Raw genomic sequence first — 27,038 nt, forward strand, 5'->3', positions numbered from 1 at the left:
TGATTTGCTCTCCTTGCTCCATTTCTTCTAAATCTTCTTAGTTCTGTAGAGTATCCATAAAATGTTTTTTTTTTGTATTTACCATTGAAGAATATTTTCCCATCATTACTTACAAGCATTGCACACATAGTTCATAGTGTCCCTCTGTACTTTATTATTATTACATTATTGCATTATATTAGATTATTATTGACTGAATTATTATTACATTATACATATTTTGGATTTTGGCATTCAAAAATAGCTCTTACCTAAATCGAAACCGCCGTTGCCTCTGCCTCTTTTCTGTCTAGTCGAGTAAAGAAGTCTGTATGAAGCCTTCACTGATTAATAATTGTTTTAGTGGAGTTTGGATGATCTATTGACTTTGAATATGGACCACTCTGATTTAAAAAAAAAAAAAACCCTCAATACTGATGCTTGGCAATCTGAGTAAGTTTAAGACAAAGCTAGTCAGAAAAGATATGGCAGTATTTAATGCTCATAAACATATTCTGAAAAGAATTATAACCGGATCTCTGTACAGGTGGACATGCCTGATGCAGCTCTAACAGGAGCCAACCACGGGGCATCCAGACATGCTTGAACTAAAACTGGGAAATTGAAAAGCATCTTCTGCAACAGAAGCTTATATGCTACTCAGGGCAAAACAATCCAGATTGTTCACTGTGGAATATTCATGACTTTTATGCTGCCAAATGCCTCACAATAAACCTGACATGGTACAATCCAGATGGTTTATTATGGATGCGAACCTGCTGACAAATGCACAAAATTCTGAAAGAAGCATCTTTTATCCAATGATATCCACCAGTCAGCTGCGACCGTGAGTGGATTGATTTCCTTGACCTACGGCTGTGATGGTATAACAATTTCACGCTATACTAACTATACAACCGAAATTTATATTTTCAGTATAGCATGCCATAAGCACAAATTTCTGATCCTTTTAGTGTAAACAAACACATGAATAAAAGAATTGTGGGCCATAAATTTCAAGTATATAGTATTCCATTTATTTTACAAGCTAACAATTAATATGAACATGTATGTTCTAGTATATTCTAGCCTTTCATTTTATAATAAAGCTAGAAGCCAGTAATCCAGTTTCGATGATAACTAGCTACACTTATTAAAGTCATTCTTTACAGAATCTTTGCAAATTTCCACTTGCAGATAGTGTGACTGAGCAAAAGCTGTTAACTGCTTGGCTTTTATTAGGAAAGTGAGAGAAATTGAGGGATGTTTTGACACTGATATCGAGTCTGATACTGTGCTCACTTACTCATACTTGTAAACATAACAACCACTATGTGATTACAGGCTAGTGTATACAGCGATTCACAAGTCACCTTGGCAATTGAGGCAAACCACACTGCAAACTGTCTTCTGTGAAAATATCAAAAGGAGGTTCTACATTGTAGACATGTGACCTGATGAAAACTCAGCAGGAGAAGTTTAGTAGCACAAAGCTTATTATGTTATTTTCAGGTAAGTGAAAATAACAGCACTTAAACAGTTCAGCCTGAGTGCATGAACACACACAGGTGCCCTTTACTTGGCCATTATTTAAACAAGGGAAACATAATAAGAGCTACATAATATTGTCCCTGATTAATTCATGCTAAGTAGTGTATTCATATCAGTGTCATCAGTGTCTATGAGTAACAAAGAACATGTAACAAAACGGTATCAGTTGCTTCCCAAAATATTATTCCATCCATTTGTTCATTTATTTTTATTCCACTTCTCTTGATGATGATTGCAATGAAAACTGGCTGAGAAGGTCATTCCAGGTTTCTCTATCTCATCTCTAGATTCCAGCTCCTCCTGAGGGGATCAGGTGTAAATTCTCCTGCAGGCCCTGGGTTGGCCCCGGGGTCTTTGTATAGGTGGACCTGCCTGATACGGCTCTAATAGGAGCTGACCAGGGGGCATCCAGACATGCTTGAACCACCTCAACAGGCTACTCACAGTTTCAGAGGAACAGCTACTTCAAATCTATCCTATGTTGCTAAATTTCCATACTTTATTAGGGACAGTAAGCAGAGCAGAGGAGTACTGAGGAAGAACAAATTTATTTTAGTCATGACAACTTTCAGAAGGGATTGAACAAACGTTTATTGATAGGTTTGGTGTTGGTGGATTGGATTAGATCTGCTACTGTTGCTGCTGCTTCTGCTGCTGCTGCTGATGATGATGATGATGGACGAGTACAGAGATTTGACCGGTTGAACCTGCTCAAACACAGAGGTATTAAGAAACATGCTGCTGCTGCAGAAGGTAAAGCTGGAGAAACCCCACCATAGCAGATCTATACAGGACATGCTGGGTAGGAGGAGGGTAAAGAGGAAAATCTCTTGCCGTGTGCAGGGGCAGCGCCTGGGAGTTTATTCAGGATTATAAAGAATTACGTAGGTGGAGAAGCATGACTTATGGTGTCTAGTGAACCAATCAGCATGCAGGGTTGGCTGAACTATGCATTCGTTTAGTAACTATCCGCATCTTTTGATCAAACCTGAGGATAACAGCATCGATTGAGTAGTAAACATTGAGTTTTATCTGAAAAGCCAAGCTCCTGCTTTACCGCCACAGATCTGTACTGTGACTAAAGCACCGCATCCACCGACTCAATCTGTTTGTCGATCTCACACTCACACTTTCCCATCCCTCATGTATAAGATCACAAGAAAACTCCTACACTATGATTAAGCTTTAAAGCAGAAATACCCATCCCATCCCATTTCCTAGGAACCATAGCCTTAAATTTGGAGGTGTTGATTCTCATCCCAGCTGCTTCACATGTTCACATGTCAGAGATCCACTTCCGATGCTGCGAAGAGAACAACATAATCTGCCAATAACACGGCTGTTACCTTTAAGCTCCTAGTCATATAGCACTGAGTTTCATGGAAGTGCACAAGCTCCTTCATAACAACAAAGTCTCGAGTCATGAAGGAAAGTTGTCTCCGTATGTCACCATGTTAGAATTTACATAATTTCATGCACAAGCAACAGGGGCAAGGATTCAATTATTTACAAAGAGAAACTGCCAGGATATTTTAGGAAATGTATTCGTGAGAAGGATCATTTTTACCTTTTACTGGTCTGTCGAAAAAACTCCACTTCTCTATTTTTAAAAAAAAAATATTATAGCATATTTTAAATGCCCCAGAAATATATTAATGAGATGTCACTGTCTAAATCAGTACAGCCCATAGGTAATACACCATTATTTCAGGTATCCTTATCACATTATATTAGCATCCTTCCAGTCCCTGTCCTGTCATTTTACTCCTTTCTTGAGTCTTGTTAGTGAGCCAAAAATAAACCAGCACAACCTTTTAAAACTTTAAGCAGATGGTAAGATTAGTGAATTAATATAATTAATATTCCCAATATGTAAACACTGTAAAAAATCCCAGATGAAAAAGTCCAAAGTCTGCCGGATAAAAGAAAGTAACTGGCTCTTGATCAAACCTCTACAATAAACAGGTTGTTTGGTCACGCTGGCATTTTAAGATTTCTAGCCATAAATCCTTGGAGATCAAAGATGGCAGGAACTACCTGGCAGGAATGTGTCCAAAGCACTTGAGCACTTACATCTCATACTCTTTCATGGAGCACAGATTGGTTTGAAATGTGAAAACAGCAGAGTGACATTTAAAATAAAAATGTTTTGCAATGCCAATTTCTGAAAGTAAATGCTGTGATGAGACACGGTATTTCTAGCTTCTGAGAGACATGCTGTGCTTTTTTTTTTATTTTTTTTTTTTTTTAATTTAATGAATGTAAAGGGTCTTTCAGTGAAAATCAAATTCATACCATTATTCTCTACACAGACATGTCTGGTGATTTTTAAGCTTGCACTGGAAATGCATGAATGATCCTAACTTAACTAACTTACAGAAGTCTGTCACAACCTTTCCATCTCATTTATTGGTCTTGTGTATAAGGATTATGTTAAGATAGAGATTATCCACATTGAAATATAAAAGTGGAGGGTGTATTTGAAAAAGATTTCATCCACTTGAGGTTCACTATGTCCTGCGTCAGCTATACGTGGTTGAAATGACAATAAAGCTTCTTGAATCTTGAATCTTGAAATGTAAATGTCTCTTAAGGTAACATTTGTCAACCAAAATGCCGCTAAATAAGTTGAACTTTAATTGGAATCTTAGCGAGATTAGAAACAGCATTTCCACACCATTTATCTGATTCATTTAGTAACTATAAATGAGGAAAAAGTTCGAATATGTCTGTTCATTCATTCAGACGTTCATTTGATTAGAAGTGCTAATCTCTGTGATCTAAATATTATCAAGATTCAGTCCCACAATACCAACTTTCTGTAAATATCTCCCTCTAAATATATCCACTAACAAATCAAACAAATCTATTTACAGTGTAGCTGTGACGTAACAAACAGCAGTAACTAATGAGAGCAGCCATCTTGGAAAACTGGCAGGATGTGCTGTCATTTTAGTTCATTCCAGACAGAATAACAACATCCTGGAATGTTTGAATTTATATAGTCAAAGCAATGCCTGGTTTTTATTTCATATATATGAACATATATTTGGTAAAAGGGCTGTTTTATACATGAGAGATGTCTGCCATTATACTAACACACACATTTACATGTCTACTAGAAAATAGAAAACAGAAGTCTCACATACATTACAGCTCGCTGTTGGCAATCAACTGTGCTCTTCCTCTCACGTTGCTAAGCTCATGTAGATTTCTCCTGTAACATCAAAAGAATTCATCATTTTATTCATCATTTCAAGGCTGGACTAATGCAACCCACTCCTTTCTACGCCATGCAACTGATCCAGATTGCAGCTGAGTGGCTCATTTTCAACACTCCTAGGTTCTCCCACTCCACCCCATTGCTATGCTTAAACTAGCTTCCTGTAGCTGCCTGCATGAGATTTAAAACACTAATGCTAGCATACAAAGCCAAAAACAAACCAGCTCCCTCTTACCTTAAAGCTCTTATCACACCCTGCTCTGCACCACGCTCCCTCAGATCCTCCAGCACTGCTCCACTGATCCCACCATCTCTCAGGATACAAGGAAGGAACGCATCAAGACTCTTCTCCGTTCTGGCATCTGGCTGGTGAAATGAACTTCTCCTAGATGTTTGAACAGCTGAGTCACTGGCTGTCTTCTAACAAGATCTGTAGACCTACCTCTTCCTGAAGTACTTAAATTAGCACTCTTATAGATATTTATTTTTGCCTTTGTGCTTGTCTTGCTCTATTTCCTCCCAACAGCGTTTTAGACTGATTGTATTCTTAGTCTGTGACCTAGTGAACCAGTATTGATGTATTCATTGATAAAGACTTAAAGCACTTCTGTAAGTTTCTCTGGATAATGGCATCTGCCACAAGCTGATGAAATACCGGTTGAGGTATCTGAGCACTTCTCCATGCTTCTGGGTTCTAAATTTCAAACACTGTCTTAATAAACAAGTATTAAATTTGACAAGATTGGGGACATATTCTTTACTTTATTATAATATGAGTAATTATTATATACTGAACACCACAACTTTGATTTGAACAAATGACTGCCAGATGAACACTCTTCATAAGTATTCAGACAGTCTCTGACATTTCTCAATTTGAAATGAAGCAATCAAGTGTGATTGAAGTGTAGACTTTATTTGCTTAATTTTAACGGGTTTAATGGAAATATTGCATTATCCATTTACAAAAAAAATTGTTTTACCTTTTATACTTTCAGGGTAATTTCATTAGTAAACTTGTTTTTTTTCTTTTGGCTGATTCTGTTAGGTGTCTCCACAGTGGATCAGCTGATCCACATATTTTATTTGGTACAGGATTTTACACCAGATGCCCTTCCTTATTAAAATGCTCTCCCATTTTGATCCAGGCCTGGGACCAACACTGAGTACACTGGTTTGTATAACCCCAGTGGCTGGGTTGGTTCACTGCCCAGGAAACTACCCTAGGCCACAGCAGGGTTAGAGAGCGCTGGATTATATGTAATACTTGGATGTAAATCCTTTGCAGTCAGTGACTGCCTGAAGTCTGGAACCCATGGATATCACCAAATGCTGAGTTTTCTCCCTTGAGCTACTTTCCCAGACCTTCACTGCTGCCACCTTTATTCGCTGATTGTTTTTTTTTTTTGCTGATTTGGGTTTTTCTGCGTTCAGTTTTGTCTTCAGTAAGTGAAAAGCGAGCTCAGTCGGGTTGAGGTCAGGTGACTGACTCCTGTTAACATTCCATTTCTTTTCCTTAAGAAGATCTTGGGTTGCTTTTGTGGTATGTTTTGTGTTGTTATCCATCTGTACTGTGACATGCTGTCCTGTGAGTTTTGTAGCGTTTGATGGAATCTGAGCACAAGGTTTAGGTTTATACACTTAAAAATTAATCCTGTGCTTTCTCTCAGCAGTCACATCATCAAAAAAGCATCTTAGGTTCATCTGTCCAAAGAATCTTGTTCCAGAACCGGACAAGAATTGCTGCAGCCCTGCGATGCCATGTTTTAGAGAGAATAAAGAATCACAGTGGATAAGAAAAACAGACTTACTATTAGCAGACCTTTGCTATACTATTGTATAATGGCTATAACTGAATTGATAGTAATAGTTAATGTTAAATAATCAGACATTCAGAATTTCTGACTTGACACTAGGGGAAAAATAAAACAATATAAACTATTGTTTAAATTAAATATAAACCTTATAAAATATATGTTTTTTAAAATCCATCTATTCAGAATTCCTACATGAAAGGTCAGGAAGGTCTTCCTCAGCCCAGAGATGACGTAGTTTCAACATGGCTGCTCACAGCATTTCCAGAAAACACTGGAAAGCACTTCACTTTCCTTTTAAATAAGTTATATTCTATACACTAAACATAAGCTTTCAGACATTAGTTTGTTAAATCTAAAGCACTGTCTATACAGTTTGCTGTTTTTACGATATAATTATACATCACTCATTTATCACTTAACTGACTAGCTTGTTGCAATCATGAAAGCATCTTCTGAGTTGAAACAAAAGTTCTTGCCACTTTGCTTCATGGCACAGATAAGCTAACATGCCTCACTAGCTTAGCCTTAAATGTTCCTCAGCCTCCAACTCTGCTCAGCTCAGTCAGAAATATTACATATACAACATCATACAATATTCAGCTATAAGTATCTTGTTGTCCATAAGCTGGAATGGACCAGGAGACTCGGGTCCTTTAATGCCTGCAGAACCATGCTGCAGATGTTCTACCACTCGGTGGTAGCCAGCGTCAACTTCTACACTGTAGTGTGCTGGAGTAGCAGGGTGAAGACGGTCGATGCCAACAGACTCAGCTTATTAGGAAAGTGGAATGGAGAGGAGAATGCTGGGAAACTTCTCAGTATCCGCGTCACACCCCCTGCATGCGACACTAGACCTCACAAAATAGTTTCCTTAAATATATTATGTAGATTAATGAGGCCAATTATGGTTAATGTGTTATCTCTAATGCTATCTAGGGAAGGAATCCTCAGACACAGAATATATCTTGGCTGACTGACTACATTTAGTGATAATTTGATTTATTGATGTAGAGTTGCACTATGACTCTAACTCTTACACCTACTGATGGTTAACTTAGTGAAATCTAAAACCCTTCATTATGCAGAAAAACATGCAACTTATAAAGGAGATGATACTGATACTAGTTTTGCCAGCATGGGTGTAGATTTGAAGAAAACTGTCTTACATGAGCAGGATCATTACATAATTTCCATCTGCTTATTTAGCTTTCTATCTAGCCACCCCCTCTATCCATCCATCTATCTGTCTAATCTATCTATCAATCATCCACAAGCCTTTACGCTCAAATGATTGTTTTATTGTTTAAAACAAATTACACAGGACATAATGAATGCACTCTGTAACTGATTAAAACTTCTACACATCATTTATTGTGATGTTATTTTAATATGCCACTGTAATGCAGGCAAGGGAACATCTGAAAACTTTTTGTTGTTGTTGCAAAACGAAACAAAAATCAGCTGTTCTGTGCACAACTGTCACCATGAGACGTGGATAATAACGAAAGCTATTAAAATAAGATACATAAGGCTTGCCTTACGCCCCGGAAACTACAAGGCAGACTACAGTATAGAAGCCATGTACCTGGCCACTACACAGCAATGTACACACATGCTCACTTTAAAGAACACTAAAGGTGTTTCTTTATTTCATTATTAACAAGCAAGTCCAGATTCATTGAACTCTAGATGTGTTTTGGCATTAAAGGTGATTTGGAGAATGTGTGAAGGTAGATCAGATCAGTTGATCCTGCATGCTAATCAATGCTGTCTCTAGGAAATCGGCCCTGGAGAGTCAGGCTAAAAAGAAATAGGCACTGTTGACAGCGTGACAGCGGCTCCCCTAATGTGCCTGAGCATTCCCCTCTTTAGCATTAGGAGAAGGAGCAAAAGCAGGTCCATTATGTATTCAGTAAAGGTAGGGTTGAATGAACAAATGAGATTTAATGGCTGCATGGTTGTGCAATGTCACTTTGCGGGAGTCGCCCATGAAGTTTCATGCAAGCTGTGCAATTCATCTGCAGTCTGGAAAGAAATTATGACATAATTCTGGATGATACTGTGTCAAGTTGTGACATAAAGCTTTATGCAAATGTGATGGTACAGCTGTCCTGGCTATAACGATGTGTTCATTGATTGTGGCTGGATGCAGCTTGCTTTGTCATTTTATTACACCAGTTTGTTAACTAAGCTGAAGCTGTTTAGCTAAGCATACTTCCAATTTCCAGTGTTTTCGTAATTGTCTGTTCTACTTATCATCATTGTAATTTTTGTTCTGCTTAGACTGGAGTAAAGTGGCCAGGACTAGCTTCCTACAAAATCCTGGATGACTAGAATCCTAATTAAACAGAGAATTTCCTAATTGAATAACAGTACCCATAAATAGAATAAAAATGATCATATAAAATATATAATATAAATAGATAATGATATATAAAATATAACTACAGATATTAATGAATCAGTGATGGCAAAGTTTAAGCCCTTTTGACAACTGCAGACATTGAAGAAGGTACCAAAAAGAAAGGGAAATAGCAGAATTAATGCAGTCTCTCGTTCTTTTTAACCTTTTGCAATATATATGAGAAATACTGTAGCTTCCTGTACTGTCACATATAATAAAACTGTCATCAGTCCCCCTAATATGTCTGGTAGTCTGGGAAAGGTAATTCACATGCTGCTTGGGCCAAAATTGTTTTTCTGTCTGTAACCTTCTTTGACACACCACTTTTATGAAACCATAAACATACAGTATTTCACCAAAATGACAGAGAAATGTTTTATTTACATTTTTATCTGCCGACAAATATTGTGTTGTGTAAGGAGCAAGTTTAACAAAAACACTCTGCCTAAAAATGTCTAAAGCCTTGCTAGCTAAGTGAGCTTTTCTCACACAGTCAGTGTCACACTTTGATCAAGTTGTTGTATAATGAAACGGATCTAAACCTCATTAATTCAGTTTGTATTGTATTCAGATTCTCGCTCTCAAAATGTCTGCGGTGCTCCTGCACCACAGTCAGAATGGAATTTGTATTCGCTCATTTTTCTATGAGATCTATGCAGAACAGGAAGCTTTTTCAGATCAGAAAAGCCTGGACAGACAGACAGACAGACAGACAGTTGTCAGCCATAACATTAAAAGCACTGGCAGATGAAGTAATAACATTGATTATTGTATACCAATGGCACATGTTATGTGGTGGTATAAGTCCAATCTTGAAGTTGACGGGTTGGAAGTAAGAAAATGGGTATATCTGAGCGACTTTCATGGGCCAAATTGTGTTGGCTAGAAGACTCGGTCAGAGCTTCTTTAAAACAGCTGGTCTTCATTGCTGTTTTGGGGTTTAGGGATGCTCTCTCCTTGACTGTTCACTTACTGCTTAATATATCCCATCCCTTGACCCTTGACAGGTGCCACTGGAATGAGATAATCAATGTTGTTTTTATCAGTGGTTTTAATATTATGGTGTGTGTGTGTGTGTGTGTGTGTGTATACAGCTCTGGAAAAAAAATAAGAGACCATTGCAAAATAATCAGTTCCTTATGTTTTTTTCTTCCAGGTGCATGTATTGGTGAGATGAACAGTTTTGTTTCATTTTTTGTGAACTGCTAACAATATTTCTCTAAATTCAAAATATAACTATTGTTATTTCGAGTGTATATTTAAAGGAAATGACAACACATCAGAATAACCCAAGATCATGCAGTATTTGCAGCGCCTTAATAACTCAAATAAAACAAAATGTAAATAATTTGTAAACAAATTGTGTTAATGCTTTTGCTAAATAACATTAAGAAATCAGTATTTGGTGGAATAACCCCGATTTGTATGCGTTTTGGCTCCATGCTCTCCATGAGTTTTTCACACTGCTGTTGGGGAACTTTATACCACTCTTTTTCCAGCTTTGCTTGATGGTTTGTGACCATCCATCTTCCAGAGCTGTATATATATATATACTGACAATGGACTGTTTTTGCTTTTTTAATGTGTCATGGAACTGGGACAAAAGTACAAATGTATGGAATATTTTTGACCATAACATTTCCTCTGTTTTATATTATGGTTAATAAACACTTTAAATATATATGAAACTCTGGTTGATTACTGTAAAGGTTTAGATGGAAACAAAGCCTACGAAGAAGTGTTCTGAATGGCGAAGCAAACAAAACTGTTCGAGTCATTTAACTCGGACAGAAAGAATCGACTCAGTGGAGTCGGAGGCCCGTCGTTAGTTGCAGTGTTTTGCTGTCGTCACCCGGTGATGCGCAGTCTCGCCAGGCGCCTTCATGTCCCTGAGGATTCCTTCAGCTTTTTATCTCTGAAACGAGCCTCTTTCTCATGGCACATGTGGACAGCAAGAATGATCAGATTTTTCTCATCAATTATAATGACTATGTTTATTATTTATTAGAAATATGTGATTTTAATAAGATGTGATTTTCTCCTGATATAACTAGCCTTATATTTCTTTTATTTCTTTTCTTTTTTTTCACTTTTGCACCCTCACTGCTTCTTGAGCACCGGATAAGATTTGATTTAAAGTTCACTAGGCTGCACCAGTGGCAAATAACAAACTGCAGTGTGAACAGGCTGTTGGATTGCAAATTGACTAATGTCACAAAAAAAGATCAGTCTGATTTTGGATTTTTTTTTCTTTTTTTTTTGCTAACTCGTTGTCTGTCCCGTGTCTGTCTGGAGAGACTTCTCCGCCTTCCCATCGCTCTCCCTCCTCCCTCCTTCTTTTCCTGAGCCGTAGCATCTCACACATTCGTGCCGCAACTCCATCCAGCACCGCAGATTCCTTTCCTTGAAAATAAAGGCATTAAAGGATTTATTAAGAAAAAAAAGGAAAAAGAGAGACAGGGAACGCAACACGAGGCAAGCAATGCAATCTTTTGATCATGCCTCATTGCGCGTGAGAGCGAAGCAGGATGAATTTGATCTGCCCCGGGGTCTTGGCGTACTTTTTCTACTTCGGATTGTACCAGGTGATGCTCCAGTGCATGATCGTGCCGGTTCACTCGCACCCGCAGCCGTGCCGCGTGCTCGCCCAGGTCGGTCACACCGTGCGCCTCGGCGTGCTCCTGCCTTCCCGCCGGCCAACGCGGGTGCGAGCCGCTCTGGACCGCGCGCTCAGCGCCATGGCCGAGAGCGGAAACCACATCCTGCCCTACAACCTGAGTCTGGACGTGGTAGCGCGCGAGCCGGCCGACGGTGACCCGGAGTCGCTTTTCCGGTGCTTGTGCCAGTCCATAGTGGTGCAGGGGGTCTCAGCGGTGCTCGCTTTCCCCCAAAGCAAAGACGAACTCGTGCAGGTGGAATTTATGTCGTCGTTTTTGGAAATCCCCTTCGTGAGCATTATCGAGCATGGAGAGCCGCTCCAAACGGAGGTAAAGTGTTTCATGCGTTTCCCAATTTTCCTAATGCGTAATGAGGACATGGATATGTTTTGCAGGCGCAAAAAAACCTGTTTAATTACGCGTACATTTCTGAATTACCTTTTACCTTGTATAATCCGTGTCCTGGGAGATAACAGTCTAAGTTTTTCTTAAACACTGGTCATTTTTTTTGCTGTTTTCGCGCGCAGTTGCAGCCAACTGTTGCCGGGCGCGCGCGTTTCGACCCAAATATTCTACTTCCGTAAACAGAGCGGTCTGTATTTCACTTAATGAGATTAGCCTGTACATATCGGGCCAGCAGCTGTGCATCCATCATCCAGCTGTTATGTCGGTCGAAAAGACATTCTGCATATGCATCAGTATCAGTTAGTGTGCGCATTAATAGTGTTGCATTAACCAGTAAGAAGTTCTGATGATGATCAGTGGAAAAGCTCGACGACATCAATCTATTTTTAGACTGCTGTTTATGTAGTTGATTTGCATAGATCTGCATGGTCTTGTCCTTGACTTGTTCTCAATTGGCCCTGCTCTACTGACCCAGCAGACTAATATCATTTCTTCCAGTTAAGTGAAGTGTCCTGTATGTTTTGCACCTGTATTGGCTGTATTGTGTGCTGCAGGAACTGGCATGCCTCACCAGCACAAAACCACTTACATCACAAGGTACTTAAAGAAATTAAAAGGGGGAGAATCTCACACACTGTAAATCTTACAGCTAGGCAAAGGACCCACATTTATTTATTTTTTTTTAATATCCACTCATTAAAATCACTTTTCAATTGTTTTTAATTCACTAACACAAACAAACCAACAAACAACAGACTGCTTAATCAACGCATTGATTTATTTCTTTTATCCTTCTCAATAAAAACACTTTGGAGTCGATCTCCGTGTTTCTGAATAGTTCAGCAGCTTCAAACTACACTGCAGAATGAAAATGCGAAATCCTTTCAATTCAGAGCTTCTGAAAGGGCTTTCCTCATGTTGTCACAGGACGATCTGTGATCATAATGAAGACGTGGTGTGAGAAAAGCCCCTGCTCACTGTACAAGTGCCTGGAGATGCTGTAGTGCTTCTGACTGCATGGATATACCGCTTCATGTAGAGTGTGCTAATACACCACAGAATCTTATTGATCAGTTACAGTGTATACGCTAAATAAACAAGACTGTCACATGATGCTGATGTATTTCTCATTGCTGGTCCCGGTTTGAGAATTTTTCCATGGAATGCAGCAACATGTCAAAGTTAACATGCCAAACCTTGATGTAAAGCCAAAATCTTTGTTTTATTGTCTATAAAAGTCAGTATTTCTTAATTGCAATCACAGGCTAAAGCTCCATCTTTCGTTAGTGCACAAATTAATTATTTTAACAGTCCTTTTACTACTCTTAGAAAAAAGAAAGAGCTGCTTTGGGTTCTTTAATGGTCCACTGGATAATTAAGGGTTCTTAGTGTCCAGCAATGGTTGTACAATGGGCCCAGTGTAACAGGGAAACAGTATGTTGTAGAAATCTACACAGTACCTATAAGGGTTCTCCCAGAGGGATGCCTCGAGAACCCATGACCTTGGTGTGCAAAGGTTAAGGACAAGCTGTATCAAAACACAAGAAATGAAAAACGCACCATGTTCCGAGGCAACCCAAGCATAAACCTGTCATGCACAATATGCAATATGTGCAAATTTGTTTATTTTTTATATGTCTCTGCATATTTATACACATATAGTATTAAATTACAAATAAGTCTGAAAACAATACTGAATGGTAATCTTTTGGGATTTGGAAAAACATTTTTTCTGGTGATTTCTTACATAGCTTTATAATACTTGAGTATTATGATTCCTTCATTGTTTTTCTAAATAGCAAAAATCAATGCAGATTCAGAAACATATAATCTGCACACACTGCTTCTGACACTGTCTTGAAGCAGTGACCCTGAGTGTGTAGTTTCCTCTGACATAGCAGCATTAAGGTCAAACCATAAATCTCATTGGGATCGTAGCAGGAATGTGAATTCAATATGGGCAAATGGGGCTATTTTACTTGCCTATACTGTAGATGGTGCTAGTTTTTTATTTATTTTTTTTGCTGTAACAGTGTTTGCTCCGGATCGGTCCGAGTGCTTCAGCAGCTAGTTTTCAAAGCACGCTTTGTATTGTGTAGGCTTAGCTTTGGTCAGCAGTTCAGACACAGGAATTCAGACAGATATAGAATATCGTATTAGATGACAAGGTTGTGCATGCCGTTTTTGTGGCATATACAGTACATCTAAAATTGAAGTGGTATATATATATATATACACTTACTAAATGAAAAATAAAGGGAAAAAAAAAACTATGAAGGTACTCAGAAAAGAAAAATCTTTTTTCGATGTTGAAGGATTCCACTCTTCTGAAGTGTATAGGGTTAAATCTGTAGCCCCTTAAAGTCCCAGCTTTGTTGTAGTTCTGAGAAGGAGGAATTTGAGCTTGTACCTGCTGACGTGTTCAAATCAAACCATTGTGAGGAAGGAGAAGAATCCTTAGAGTGTGATTGGACTCTTTGTCTAAATCGGGTGTTTTTCAATACTGATGTACACACCGCACATATTACTTCCTTTCCAAGTCCCCAACAAACAACCTGATAACGTTTAGACAGTATAATGATTATGTTCTTACAAGTTAAACACTAAAGTTCTGCAGTTCAAGGAGACTCCATGAGCAGAATTAAGAAACACTTCCCTAATCGATTTGTCATCTTTATTCATATTGAAGAACAACAGGCCACACATCGGAAAAGGCTTCATTCGATATTGGAGGATTCTACTTGGAACCTTTTCCGAAGTGTACAGGGATAAATCTAAAGTCCTAGTAGTTTGGAGAGGGAGGAATGTGAGCTTGTACCTGCTGACAAGTTCAAATGAAAGAAATGTGATGAATGTGAAGAATCCTTGAGAATCCAGGCAACTTTTCTAAGCTGATTGGATTTCTGAGTGATTGGATTTTGAGTTTTCTTTTTGTTCAGATCGGATGTTTTTCATTACTGCACATTTCGCTATTTCCTGTCCCCTAACAAACAACCGGATATCATGTAGAGTATATAATAATTACATTCTATCAAGTTAAACTCTGCAGATCTGCAGTTCAAGGAGACTCCATGAGCAGAATTAAGATACACTTCCCTAATCGATTTGTCATCTTTATTCATATTGCAGAATAACAGGCTACCAATCGGAAGGTCAATGAATATTTTTGGCATATATTTATGGTTCATGGAGGAATGCGGCGGGAAAAAAAAAATCAATGAATTTAATCAAAACTATGAAAGCCAATTATCTCTCAATACTGTCCGGTTTATTCAGGACGGTACATTCTCAGAGTAATTTCTTTTCTGTGAATGTCAGTGCACATACTTCATCACTTTCTACAAGGTGGTATCAACTTTTCATTTTGTTCCCCAAGCATGGAAGCAGGTACTAATGTAAGTAGGTTGGGGGTGGATGAGTTCAGTGACCTAATTACAAATTCTTCCTACAGCATAGATGAAATTGGTATTTTGGGTTGGGGGTGTGTTTGGGTCACACGCTCTAACATGGAATATAACGATTTAGAGGTTGCACAAGTAATTTTTAGTAGTGGACTAATAGTCTGGAAGAGTAACTAACTAAACGATCATTTTTCCAACTGGTTTAAGGACATCTCTATTTTTAGGCTGTTCAATTTGTACAGCAAAGAACATTTCAAGCTGCACCTCAATTAACAGCCGCACACAGGCTACAAATTACATTTCCGGCTTCAGTGATTTTTTAGGTTGCCCTGTTAACGAACTTAGACACTGACAAAAGTATTAGAATATGACTTTCATAAGAATACATTTACATTTGCCTTTTTGTTTTTCACTGAAAACATATTATTTGAAAATTGACTGGCTACGGTATTGAGATTTTGAATGTCAATGTCAATAATTAAAATACAAAGAACACAGAATTTATGTGAATTAGGAGAACAGACGTTCTATTCAAATAGTTAGCTTTCTATGATAAACACTCAGACATTTCCAGAATTTCCAGAACAACTTACATTTATTTCACTTAAACAACTTGAACAAGTGAGTAGTTGAGGGTTAAGAGCTTTGCTCAGGGGCGCAGCAGGGGCAGCTTGGGAGTCGAGCTCACAACCTTCCAAGCAGCAGACCTTAACCACTGAGCTACCACTTCCTGTTGGTTCTGTCCTTGCTCTGTTTTTGCTAATTTTTCTGTTAGCAAATTTAGTTGATTGAATATGATGTTCAGTATCCATCCATCTATTTTCTATACCCGCTTTATTCCTAATTAGAGTCACGGGGATCTGCTGGAGCCTATCCAAGCACACATTGGGCGAAAAGCAGGGGTACACCCTGGACAGTTCACCAGTCCATCACAGGGCCACACATATAGACAGACAACCACACACACGGGCAATTTAGAATCACCAATCAACCTAATGTACATGTTTTTGGACACACAAGCATGGGAAGAACACGCAAACTCCACACAGAAAGGCCCCTGCCAAACCTAGGGTTCGAACCCTTCTTTCTGTGAGGCAACAGTGCTAACCACTAAGCCACCATACTGCCCTGACATTCAGTATTTAACATAAAATCTTTAGATGACCTTCTATCTAAAACTTTGTCACTTCACTTCATGGATGTAAGCGTTAACCAGATGACTGCGAGCAGCTAACTACTGAGTTCAGCCTCTTCAAAAGCAACTTTTCCCAGGAATCCCAGGTGGTTCACTGTTTTTATTGTTTAAAACATTCAAATGTTCAAAATATCAAATGTTTGATAGATTAAAAGTCCCATAAAGTTGTAAATAATATATTAAATGCAATGTAATAATAAATCTGCGTTTTTAACATGCCGATATTTAAAGCGCTTCTGGGTGAGCTGTTGGTTCTGCAGAAACCATTGATTTTGAAGTGAGAGCATGTAGCATGGGAAGAAAGCTGTGTACTGTAGCTTAATAATGGATGGAGGATGCAGTGTGTACAGCAGAGTCTAGAAGTTTCTCCAACTGTAACTGTACCTGTAACCGCAAGCAGCCGCTTTGAGCTGGTACATGCCACTGATCTGACTTGAGCACAGTATCAGCACAGTGTTGGTCACATCTGAGTTCACCATGCCACACTGCAGGGATTTATTCCAAATTTATTTAGCTTTAAAGCACAACAAGTAATAAATCTGTGAGGAACTCCTTTTTCCTAAACAAGAGGAAGGGGAATGCCTGTCTGCAAGAGGAATTTATTTTAAAAAAGTATTTTCCTGTCTTGATTATAAAATTAGCTTCTTTTAAGAAATATTTTGAGAAATATATTTAGCCTGCTTTTTTCTTTTTACTATCTGTCTGCATCTTTTTACCATCTTTTTTTTTCCACAGCCGAACTCCTCAACATCCCCAGAGCGGAAACCAGTGAATTTATTAGTAGATAGGTTTTTGCCATCCCTGGCAGGCATACTTTGTTTTATTCAGCTTTATTTGCTAAAGACGCTGTCATGACAGGTCAAGCCCAGATAACTCTCAGCAATGAACTCTCACCACTGACCTCGACACAGTGCTATCTAATCCTGGAGGTAATGCAATCATGCTAAACCTTACAGAAAGTGCCCATCTGACTATGTGGCAGCTGCTTACCGACTAGAAGCTGGTAAAGGCCTGAGGAGCAAAGCCCTAATAAGTATAAAATTGAAGAAGACCTAGAAAAGGACATTGAAGAAACCAGTGAAAGATAAGTCGTAGTGGCACGCAGGTGTGGAAGAGCGATAGGAAGAATTGCTTTCTGGCCTGGAGGCTTCACAGAGAGATATCTCACTTTGACAGAAAGCTGATTGCATGAACATCCTGCTCTTGCTGAAGCTGTACTTGTGTATTTTGTGTACAGTCAGGCAGCTGATTAAGGTTGATGTTTCCGTCCAGGTTGAAGCCAGTGCCTTTCTTCTATTCGAACACACATTTCTTAAATATCTCGGTCAATGGAGATGAAAGACTGACCATAAAAAGCTATTCTCAGCCAGTAAATCGCACGGAACGAGATCCAACACAATCACTTTCTTCACAAATAAGATTTTGTCTTGCGATAGAGCATACTTTTTCTTTATTCTTCCTTTAGAATTTTGTTCCGCCACATTTTTTAGTTGGCACTGAAGCAATGATTAGCCATTAGCCCAATATACAGTGACATCAGCTTGCCGGCCATATTGATCTGACCTCTGCTTCACCACTCTCCGAAGGATGCCTCGTCCTGTTAGTTATGAATCCGAGTTTCAAGTTTTCTCTCTCTACATGAAAGGTCTCAGATCAATACTCTCATTTGTTGTTTTATTGATCCCAGACACAGGAATTAATTAGCATAGCTTTCACATTCATTCCTCTTTAAAAGGATGGGCACTCTTGGGATGCCCACTTACAGATAATGAGAGCAACGAAAACCTCACGAAGCAAGTAGAAGGAAACATTTTCTGCCTTTTTCCTTTCACATTTGTACATAAACCTTACTTTATGTTCCCCAACGTAATGTGGAATCATTGAAAACGTCATTAAATTCTTCCCCTGTTTCGATAAGGAAGGCATCATGCTACAAAAACAAATCATCTGATGAAACTATATTGACTTTGTGTTTATTTTTGCCTGCAGTCACATGCATCTGATAAAACTTCAGAAAAAGATGAACCACTGCAGGACTACAGGACAATGATGTTTCAGAAATTAACAGGTTTAAGTTGTAATTTAAAAGTTTTTCATTATTGAAATATGACTGATAGAAGAACTGATCATTTGGAGTAAATGGAATTTTCATTACACTGGCAGAGAAATGCACAACTCTGCAAAATGCATAAAAACACAAACGCAAATGCACACAAGGCAAAACAAGATGAACCAAAATGCAAAACAAAATAAAACACAACACAAAACAAAGTACGCCACAACATAAAAACAAACTGACCGTAACACAACAGAGTAAACACAAGACCAAACATTTAACAGTTAACCAAAATGCAAAAAAAATAACCCCACAAAACAAAAACATAACAGGCAAAACAAAATGAATATAAAGGCAAACAAATTTGACCAGAATTCAAAACAAAATAACTACACACAACAACAACATTATCGTGACACAAAGAAAAGGACAAAAAAAAGATAACATCTAAAAACAAAAATGCAAAACAAAATTTTGCAAAATGATAAACAATAAACAAAATAATAAATACAAAAAGATAAACTCGAAACAAAATGTGACACAAAAAGTAATAAGCACAAAAACTATAAACACAAAATAAAATGATGAGAAAAAAGAATCATAAACACAAAACAACAATAAAGACATAAAACAAAATAATAAACACAAAAAAGCTTAACACAAAATGAATAGACACAAAACAAAATAATGAACACAAATAATGTAAACATAAAACAAAATTATAGACAAAAATTAAAAGGATAGACACAAAAAAAGGCTATAATACATAACAAAATGATCCCTACACAAAGCAAAATGACCACAACATGAAACAAAATGACCACAACACAATATATTTCAACCAATACAATAACAATGCCATAACACAAAATGTCAACACTGCAAACAAAATGAACCACAGCTTCAGTTCTAATCCTAATTATTATTAATAATATTGTGGTGTTGTGGGATTTGATTTTGTTAAGATAATGTGGCTTTGTCAGATTGGGATATTGGTCATTACGAAGCATTATGTTTCTCTCGACCATCTGAGTGCTCAGATTTATCAGCTGTAATTGTGCTTGACTACGGAGCCTGGTCTCTTGACTTTTTCCACACAAGATTCACTGATTAAACAAAATAAATAACCATCACATGTCTCTAAAGACTAGAAAATAAAGTTAAAAGACTTGGCAGTGTATGATATATAGAGGAAAAGAAACGTGTTCTTTAAGAACAACTGATAGTTTTAGCTACTTGGACAGCACGGTGTCCACATCACCATGCCCACATCACCATGTCCACATCACCATGCCCACATCACCATGTCCACATCACCATGCCCACATCACCATGTCCACATCACCATGCCCACATCACCATGCCCACATCACCATGTCTGATAGTTTTAGCTACTTGGACAGCACGGTGTCCACATCACCATGTCCACATCACCATGCCCACATCACCATGTCCACATCACCATGCCCACATCACCATGTCCACATCACAATGTCCATATCACCATGTCCATATCACCATGCCCAAATCACCATGTCCATATCATAATGTCCATATCACAATGTCCATATCACCATGTCCATATCACCATGCCCACATCACAATGTCCACATTACCCACCATGCCCACATCACAATGTCCACATTACCCACCATGTCCACATTGCCCACCATGCCCACATCACCATGTCCACATCACCATGCCCACATCACCATGTCTGATAGTTTTAGCTACTTGGACAGCACGGTGTCCACATCACCTTGTCCACATCACCATGCCCACATCACCATGTCCACATCACCATGCCCACATCACCATGTCCACATCACAATGTCCATGTCACCATGTCCATGTCACCATGTCCATATCACCATGCCCAAATCACCATGTCCATATCATAATTTCCATATCACCATGTCCATATCACAATGTCCATATCACCATGTCCATATCACCATGCCCACATCACAATGTCCACATTACCCACCATGCCCACATCACAATGTCCACATTACCCACCATGTCCACATTGCCCACCATGTCCACATCACCATGTCCACATCACTCACCATGGCCACATCACCCATCATGTCCACATCACCATGTCCACATCACCCGTCATCTCCACATCACCATGCCCACATCACCCACCATGTCCACATCACTCACCATGGCCACATCACCCATCATGTCCACATCACCATGTCCACATCACCCATCATGTCCACATCACCATGTCCACATCACCCATCATGTCCACATCACCCACCATGCCCACATCACCCATCATGTCCACATCACCCACCATGCCCACATCACCCACCATGTCCACATCACTCACCATGGCCACATCACCCACCATGCCCACATCACCATGCCCACATCACCCACTATGCCCACATCACCCACCATGTCCACATCACTCACCATGTCCACATCACCATGTCCACATCACTCACCATGCCCACATCACCATGCCCACATCACCCACTATGCCCACATCACCCACCATGTCCACATCACTCACCATGCCCACATCACCATGCCCACATCACCCACCCTGTCCACATCACGCACCATGTCCACATCACTCACCATGCCCACATCACCATGCCCACATCACCCACCATGCCCACATCACCATGCCCACATCACCCACCCTGTCCACATCACGCACCATGCCCACATCACCCACCCTGTCCACATCACGCACCATGCCCATATCACCATGTCCACATCAGACCATGTCCACATCACCCACCATGTCCAGTATCTATGCATTTGCCATTTTGAATCTGTATTTATTACCTCTCTGTGCTAGTAAAAAATCAAGCTGATGCCATCAGTGGGATGTAAAAGCCTGAGACAGGATGGCGAGTATTGGCGTACTGCTTCAGAGCTAATTCAGTCTTCCCGTCTGACTGTCTTCTGGCAGCCGACATCCTTGATGGGTTCTGGACGGGCTGTAAGCGTGCCAGAGTCTGTCACAGCACTGCCATGCCACCTCTGGGATTAGCTGGCCTGGACTGATGTTGCACTCGTCTTGTTCAGGTCGTGATCACCATTTTCACAATGCCAGCTTTTCCACTCCACGTTTCCAAAAGACCTCAAAGTGACATGGGCAGTCTGGACTTTTAATCTCCCCGGGGGTGTTGGCGAAGGGCAAGCACATCTGCACCTCCTCTTGTTTAGAGAGTCAGTTCTTTCAGGAGAATCTTTGTTTTTTTCTCCTTTAGTCCTGTAGCCATTACACTCTGAGAGGATTTTTAGTACTTGCTGTGTTCACTATCATCGAGATAAAGGGTGGAGCAGTGTGTGAATAAGTGTCCATTGAACTGCCTTAAATCTACCTTTCTGCTAATAGACAGCACTGACCAATAGTGTGTGTCTGTGAGAGAGAGAGAGAGTGTGTGTGTGTGTGTGAGAGAGAGAGAGAGAGAGAGAGAGAGAGAGAGAGAGAGAGAAAGGAGGCTATAGATATTTGTGCATCATTTATATTTAATACACACACACACACACACACACACAAAGAAACACAAAACACAAGTAGATGCACACACACTCACATACACATCCAGAAACACACCCAGATGCACAGACACACAAACACAAAGACACACACTCAGGAGACCAATTATTTGGCAGACGGACACAGGCTGCATTTGCATAATAGAGGATGACTGATAAGAAACAAGAACGATTTGGAAGGCAAACAGGACGCAGAATCATCTTATAACCGAATAAATCTGTTCTCATTTTTCTCAGCCATGGCCAATCTTTTAAAGCTTCCTCCATTCTATATTCATTCATACATTCATCCATTTATTCACATCTATCTTTCTTTCTGAACCGAAATGAAACAAAATGAACCCCAACACAAAGCAAATTAATCACAAAATTTAATTAACCCAGACATACAATAAAATGGAAAAACAAAGCAAAATGAACCCCAACGAAAAACTAAATGACGAACACATCACAGAAAAACCCACAATTAAACACAACATTAAAAAGAAAACACACAAAACAAAAATGACCCTAAGCAAAACTAAAAGACCAAAATAATCTATAAAATGAACCCCAACACACACACACACACACACACAAAAAAAAAAACAAAAGGAACAACAACAAAATACAAAATAACCTCAACACAAAACAGGGCACATAATCATCTTAGAACTAAATAAATCTGTCTTAATTTTATTTATTTATTTCTGATCCACCATGGTCAATCTTTTAAAAGCTTCTACCCTTCACTGTACATTTTTTATCCCCCCCCACCCTTCGTTCTTTCTCTTCCTAACAAATTGAACTTGATGTATACAATCTGTCTTGATTTCATCTTGCTGAGATGCCAGATTACTCCTCGCTTTTGTTTGCCCAGTGTTTACTATGTAGAGCCAAACTCATGCTCAAGCCCACATTGAACCTGACAGTTATGAATCTTGGCAGCTTTCTCGACTGATTATATTTCTGCTTTGCCACTGCAGTAGCTGCTGTTTCTTGTCGTTCATCTGTTTGAAGTGAGCTTTGATTAAGACAAACACCGAATCAGATATTGACCTGAGCTGCTTCCTCATTCACTCAGAGCTGGTGTCACTTGTTAAAAGGGCACTGTCTGTTGTGACTGATTCTCTCTTTTGTGCAATCAAATGTGCCGAGCTTGGGCTGATCCCTGCATTCAATCAAACCAGGAGTCACTACAGTGTCACGGCGAGCTCAGTGGCTGCTGTCCTTTAATTTCATGGGGGGGGGGCATTTCAGAAAACTGAATGAAGTTACAGACACTGTTTCATACTTGTTTTTTTTGTACGATGGCAGTTCAAGTGTGTGAAAAGAATGTGAATGTTGGGTAACAAGTATTTGTTTTTATGCCATTTTGTGATTTTCATCTCCAGCACAAGGATTTTTAGGATACAGTGTTTTCCACATGACAGGTCAGCACTCTTCCTAGAATACACCACGGCCTACAAACATGGCCACCCCATACTACACTTCCCAAACTGTCCCAAAATGACATGCTACACACTTTGTACTGTAGAGTCTCATGTATGAAGTTTAAAAGAGTCTCAAATGGCCATTTTGGAATTTTTTCTCATCCAGCGCCAGTGTCTTTAACTACGTAAGTAAATCTGTTAATGCTGAGTGCATGAAGTGTCCAACATTCCACACTTCGGTAAGTGTGTAGCACATCATTTGGGATAGTTTGGGAAGTGTAGTATGGGATGGCCATGTTTGTAGGCTGTAGTGTGTTCTGGGAAACTGAGATGAGAGTGTTGACCTGTCATGTGGAAAACACTGTATCCTAAAAATCCTTGTGCTGGAGATTAAAATCACAAAATGGCATAAAGACAAACAAACAAACAAACAAACAAACAAGTACTTGTTACCCAACATTCACATTCTTTTCACATACTTGAACTGCCATCATTAAAAAAAAAAGCATGAAACAGTGTCTGCAACTTTTTTTGGTTCGTTTTTGTTCTTCAAGTGCACTCCTTCTTCTTGTTTGGTGTGAAAACACTAATCACACAATTTCCGCTACAAAATTGTGTAGAATAGAACAGAAGCATCTGATTTGAGATGCATCTTCTGTCAGGTTCCACAGTCACCAGACTTCATCATGCACACCTAATCATATCAGTTACCATAAATAGGACACTTAAACACTCAGTGTGAAGTAAACAAGCCTTTTGCTCTTGTGGTGTTTATCTGGGTTTTGCCTACTGGAATTTGAAGCTTTTTATTTATTTATGTTTTTTGAACATCTGACCCTTAACCTGACCTTCGCCTGTTTTTCAGATAATGGTTTAACTTTACTATTTGGATTTGTTTCATTGTGTTTGTCACAATAATCTCTCTCTGTATTTGCACCTATTTCAACCTTTTCTAACACTGCAGGTCTGGTAAACCCTTCTCTAACCAGGACTGCACACGGTTAGGGAATGGTGATGATATTTCAGCCTTGCTCACGTGTTATAATAAAACTAGTAAATGCCACATGCTCTTATCCATAGCGACTGGCGGACCTGGGATTAAAACCCACAGCCTTCTGACTAGTAGTCCAACACCCTAACCACTAAGCTACCACATCCCCACATCACCTGCTGATATCTGCTTTCATAAAGCAACAACCACGCCACATTAGGAAGCGTGAGACAAGGTCATAAGCTAAAGAAACTCTGTGGAGATGCAGAGCAGTCCTGACAAAATCACCAAAATATCTTGCTTTGTGGAAAATGAGAGGTTCCATGCAAATGTCAAATTTACCATGGGGGGGAAAAAGTTGGAACAAAATCAGTTTTTAATTTTTCTATTTTAACTGCTCTGATTGGATTTTAAGGGAATTGCATAATTGGCCTTCACAAATGAGCTGAGGGACGCTCTCACACAAAACCGCATATTATTATCATGATTGAGAGACTGAGACAGATGCAACTGCAGGTGAGGCAGCTTTAATGACACTTTAGCTAACAATTCAAATGGAAAGGCACAATTAAGGTCAATAAAGCAAGCAGAAGTCAGACGATACTGGGCAAGGAGAGGAGATGGGCAACAAGCTGCTGTACAGAAACACAGTTTGAGAAATCATAAAGATTAAACGAAGGCTTAGGATTGTCACTACGAGTGATTGAGTGTGTGTAAGTGTGTGTAAATCTTTTTTAAAGGGGTGACTGAGTGTATGTGTGTAAGTCTATTTTAAAAGGGTGACAATGAGTGTGTATGTCTGAGTAAGTCTATTTTAAAGGGGTGACTGTGTGTGTGTGTGTGTGTGTGTGTCTGCATGTGATTGGGAGCCTAATCAGAAGACCTGTGAATGGGAAGTAGAGTGCAGTGTGGCCATGTTTATAGGCTGTGGTGCATGTTGGGAGAAAGTATATGGAAAATATAATAATGTGTTTATGAAGGTAGACTGGTCCAAAGAGTGTGTAATATGCTGAGTAAATGAGTCCAGAAAAAGTCCAGGTTTGAGGTATTGTCTGGTTGAGGGTCCAAATTGCCTGCAGGAAGAAGAAAAAGAAGAAGAAGCCCTTTCTCCTTTTTTGGGTCACCTCTTGAGACCGTTTTTTCTTTCAGCTTCCAAAGAAATGTCTAAATTGCACCTAGCTCTGAATGAGTATTTGAGTTTGTGTGTGTGTGTGTGTGTGTGTGTGTGTGTGTATGGTGCCCATCCCATTCATGGTGTATTCCCATTTCCATCTCTTATCAGGTCTAACAAAACCACAAGCTCCAATACCCAGCATGCACCGCGGCCTACATACCAGACTCCACTTCCCATAATGCAACTCATTTCCTCATTCAGTCGCCGGACTTCTGATCAGCCTCACCTGTACACAATCACACACACTCACACACAGACAGAGGTATTTCCGGGTCGTTTGTTTGCTTAGTTGCTTGTTGTCACTTATTCAGTATCTCAAGTATTTCCTGATTTTGTTATCACAGAAATTAACACAAAATTAAGCAATTTATCAAAATAACTCCAGATTATCTGTAGATTTGGACCAAGGCACATCATGTAACATTCAGACAAGGTTGAATCTCTCTGATTCATATGTATTAAACTTGCGCACAGCTCTCACAGAAAGTAATTCCATATGTCTTTACTGGTTTGTTGCTTGTGCTCGTTCTCTTGACCTCAGATTTGTCTTATGTTTCGGATTGTTTGTGGAACTTTCATTGCATCTGTCTCAGCCTCTTCATGGTTCCTGGAACAGGCTGTGGATCCACCATGACCTTGACCAGAATAAAACCAGCTACAGCAGACGAATGAACAAATGGAAAAATATAGAAATAAAGATCCTTAAGGCCTTCTATGTGGTGGGGAATAAATAAAAAAAAACACCATAATTGATCTGGCTTTCTTCAAGGAAGGTTCAAAGATACTGTGGAAGTACACAACAATTATAATCAAATAGAAATATAAAGTTAGAGTTACATTTGCATCTCATGCATGTTTTGTTTGATCTCCTCACCCACATGTTTTTGTATCAGAGTTGTTTATTCCTTTAATGCAAATCAAGGTTTTAGGAGAGATTGATGCCAAACTGTATGTTTTTAACTTTGACAGTGGCTTTAATTCTTGAGGCAGCAGTAGAGCGACAGATGGCAACCAATCAGCGGCATTGTTTACTTAGGAAAGATGTTAGGTATATAGAATTCATATAGCACACGATTCCCCAAACTGCTGTACAGAATGTGATGTACCGGTGTTGCCCTGAGCAATTTTCTGTGTTGTCTACTTCAGGGATCATTACAACAGTAAATATGTCCACACTCTGCATCATTACACTCTTAGTATTTTACTCCATGCTAGCAACATCTGCCTTGAAATAGGAATGCTGGA

At 39.2% G+C, this 27,038-nt stretch overlaps 1 protein-coding gene across 1 annotated transcript in view; it reads left to right on the forward strand.

The window, feature by feature from the left end:
• The first annotated feature begins 11,295 nt into the window (after positions 1–11,295).
• Positions 11,296–27,038, forward strand: part of grin3bb (glutamate receptor, ionotropic, N-methyl-D-aspartate 3Bb) — a 58,680-nt gene continuing 42,937 nt past the window's right edge. The window contains exon 1 of the mRNA XM_058400726.1: positions 11,296–11,961. Coding sequence (XP_058256709.1) covers positions 11,503–11,961 — 459 coding nt within the window. The 5' untranslated portion in view covers positions 11,296–11,502. The remainder of the gene's footprint in view (positions 11,962–27,038) is intronic.

The sequence above is a fragment of the Hemibagrus wyckioides genome, linkage group LG10 (genome assembly GCF_019097595.1).
Source record: "Hemibagrus wyckioides isolate EC202008001 linkage group LG10, SWU_Hwy_1.0, whole genome shotgun sequence".
Classification (NCBI taxonomy): domain Eukaryota; kingdom Metazoa; phylum Chordata; class Actinopteri; order Siluriformes; family Bagridae; genus Hemibagrus; species Hemibagrus wyckioides.